A 3,588-nucleotide genomic window follows, 5' to 3' on the forward strand; every position below is an offset into this window, starting at 1 on the left:
ACCAAACCTGACTGGAACGGCGTGGCTGTGATGGTGCCCGACGGGATACCTGCCAGGCCTGAGAACAGCTGTTGTGGGGAGGAAGCTTCAGCCTTTAGACTTTCAAAAACTCCACTTTCATCCACGCTGGTTTCAGAACTGACTGTTTGGCTCCGGTTTCTGCAGTGGATGGAGATTAGAGAAATGTGATTAAACAAAAAATGAGCACCACAAAACTTCTCAGTCTTTTAGCCCAGTCCTGACTGTAGTCATTTAAGAGTTCCTCACACACTGTCAGAACACTTAGATCTCCAGATGACAGATGCTTTTCCCTCTATTTGCTGTTGGAAAGTCACAGTTGCAGAACTAGAGGTTCCAGGCAGAACCAGACTCCTAAGACAAGATCAGAGTACTTCTGAAGAACTGATCAAAACACACCACTTCCTTCATCTAAGGAACAGAGTTCCCAAATACCCTCCTTACTTTTGGAGGAACCAAAGATATAACGCATCTAATACCAAATTAATAATCTTCTATAATTATTTTAATATTGAAAGAAAAACATACAAACCCCCATGTAACTTTACACAGCACAACCAAGACAGCTCACATTATATACAAACAAATTAATCAAGCTAACTCAAAGAAATGACCTACCCCCAAGATCTTCTGTCTTTATTTATGGATGATCACTACTTGCCTGCTGATGAATAACACCAACAAGACACAGAGTCAACTGGGGAAGAGAACATTGAGAGCTGCTTGTATGTCCCTGACGCAACAAATATTACAAGTGAATGATGTGCTCAATGGGTCAAGAGAAATGGTTTTATTTTTATATTCTCAGCAAATTGGACATGGATGTACCCAAATTACTGGGCACTGGACAGAATTAGATCTGGCACTGATTCTTTCCTGAGCTTGTTGGATTATAGCCAGATTCTAAAAAGAAAGACTTAAATATCTTCATCCTAATACCAAAAGAAAAAAGGCTTTCTTCACCTGAACTCAGTACTGTGCTACTGAAATGAATACATGTAAAGTTTAGATGATAGGGAACAATACAGGTAACAAACAGAACAACCATTAGGCAGTAAACACTTGGCAGAGAGTAAGTACCTCTCTAACTTGCAAAAGAAGAGTAAAGAATAAATGAAGCTCAGCAAGAGGCAAAGCCCACAAATAAGGCATGTTGCAGAGCTTCGGTCTCTCTTGATTTTAATCCTTGGAGATCTATAACTTTAGAAATAGTGGTCACAAGCTGAGACAGCACATGCAGGCACATACAGGGCCCTTAACCCTCTCTCTCCCATGGGTTCAAAAGCCTCCCCAGGCATCTTACACGGCACAGAGCACTGCCTTTCATCTCACTCTGGAGACAGCTTCAAACCTCTCTGGGCATACCTTCGCACTAAGTAAACTCCTAATAAAGCTTTTTATAGCTACACCCCATTCCCAGTGTCTCTCCACAGGCTCCAGCAAGGAATCAAGTCAACAAGATACTGCACACCTCTTTTTGGTTTAAAATATTCATCACCCAGATCTTGGATTTTACACCAAACATTACAATTCAGGGATGTATACACAAGACAGGGACGTAAAGTGACCGTCCTTATGTCTAGGAATATGACAAACAAGTTGGGTGGAACTCAGTGTTACAGATAAAGACACAAGTATTGTTTGGAACAATGCTACCAGGATACATGACTATGCTTTCAGCATGAAGGAATTCATCAGGGACATATTTAAAAACAAATAAACAAGGATGAAATTCTGAGTCTGCTGAAGTTAACAGAAGTGAAGAGCAGCGGCCACAGCATTTCATTCTACAGTTAGAAAACCTTCAGCCTATGTTGCTGACAATATGTTAAACCCTGTTAAAAAACAGAAGCATTTCTAAAAACCAACTGACATTACTCTGCTTACCTTTGGCACTCAATAATAGACATCTATCCCGAATATATTTTAACATTCAAACAGATCCCCAAAGTGTCTTACAAGTTTGTAGACTCAGAGAGCTCTACATGGCAGATGAGAGGGCCCACACAACATCTTATGTGCCTCTCAAGCCCTAGGCTTGCCTGCTGATATAAAACCCACAGGCTGCACTGAGGCTTGGGCAGCATCATGCAGAAAAAGTTGAAGATGGTCTCCTTGTCCCCTGAAATTAAGAATGGTACCATGCTAGAAGTGGTCATGACATCAAGCTTCACCTCTCTGTGCAAACTCACTAAGAAATATTTACTGCTTGTGATCATCATCTTTCACTTACAATCTCAGCTCAGGCAGAGCAATGAAATTAGTTAGTTTCATCTTTGTCTTTGAGTAATTAGATTAGTTTCTTCTTTAGAAAAAAAAAAATAGTCAAGCTCTAACCCTGGGAAAGCACAAGGGAATATTTAGTACCAGAACAACAACAGTGGCAAGCCTCCCTCGCTGATGTTATAATTACAGAAATGAATTAGAGGTATTCTACTTCTAAATATTCACATACATGAAGATAGACACAGGTTCTGGGATAGATGTAAATGATCACCCATGATATTGCCTATGCTAAGCCAACTGTCTCCATACGTGCCATACTGGATTATGAAACCTGAAACATTGTAGTTGGTAGCAGTCAATAAATTACATGAAGGAGAAAAGTCAATCTGTTTCTGAACTCCTTAAACTTGAGCAGAACGTCTCGCCACACTACACGCACAGGAAGTAGATGCTTTTCTCAATTTTGAGCTGTCATCTTCTAAAACCCAACATACACTTACATCAGAACGTTCCCCTCTGGAGAGAAAAATGGAGGGAAAAAAGAAGGGAAATTATTTACCTCTCAGGAGGAACGTTGTCAGTGTTGCTGCTATGTCGTCTCTGCATTTTCCTCAAAACCTTAAAACACAACACGCTCAACATTAACGTTGTAAGTCAACGGTTCCCGGTGTGACTACTAACAAAGGCCCACAGAGTCAGAGAGCTGTGAAACCCACTCAGCTAGTGACATGGCTGGCATCAATCACTTGCTTCTCTGAAAGAGCACCTCAAGCCTGCACTCGTTTCTTAGTGCACTTGTGAAGAAACAACTTTCAACTGCAGACGTACACTGGTCTCCAAGCAGGGCAGGAACTAGTCAGATCCCCTTCTGCAGTATGTGACAGTCACAAGGAGCGTGCAGCTGTGCGGTGACATGTTCTGATAAGGAGCTTGAGGAGAACTAACAGAGTAGCTCTTGATGTCACATATGAATCAACATAAGCTCTCTGGAAATGAAATCCCTTCTTCCTCTTCTGAAGAAACGTGCTTTGTAAAGCAAAACTGAGAGGAGAAAAGGAAACGTATACACAAATTTAATAAAAAAATCAGAATCGGGTCATGACAGTATTCTTTTAAATAAACAACCCATTCCTTTTAAACCACAAAAATGCCATTAGCAAACTCTGCACAATGGTTATAAATAATAAGCACATATGCAAAAGGTCACATGTTCTGCTCCACTGATTCTGCAATTGTCAGCATGAATAAAGTAAGGTCTGGAACGGGAAATGAAAAGGCATTAAAATTGTATTAACTTCAGGAATTTTTTCTAGAAAAAGGGGAGTTCTTTATTTAGTTATTTAA

The 3,588-nt window shown here is 40.4% G+C and overlaps 1 protein-coding gene across 1 annotated transcript in view; it reads right to left on the reverse strand.

Annotated features, from left to right (window-relative positions):
• The window catches only part of RNFT2 (ring finger protein, transmembrane 2), a 26,965-nt gene extending 24,079 nt beyond the window's left edge, over positions 1 to 2,886 (reverse strand). The window contains 2 exon segments of the mRNA XM_010170768.1: positions 1 to 159; positions 2,804 to 2,886. The exon segment at positions 1 to 159 is cut by the window's left edge and continues 1 nt beyond it. Of these exon segments, the coding sequence (XP_010169070.1) occupies positions 1 to 159; positions 2,804 to 2,886 (242 nt within the window).
• Between the last annotated feature and the right edge of the window lie 702 nt (positions 2,887 to 3,588).

Source organism: Antrostomus carolinensis, unplaced genomic scaffold (genome assembly GCF_000700745.2).
Source record: "Antrostomus carolinensis isolate BGI_N321 unplaced genomic scaffold, ASM70074v2 scaffold27170, whole genome shotgun sequence".
In the NCBI taxonomy this organism is placed as follows: domain Eukaryota; kingdom Metazoa; phylum Chordata; class Aves; order Caprimulgiformes; family Caprimulgidae; genus Antrostomus; species Antrostomus carolinensis.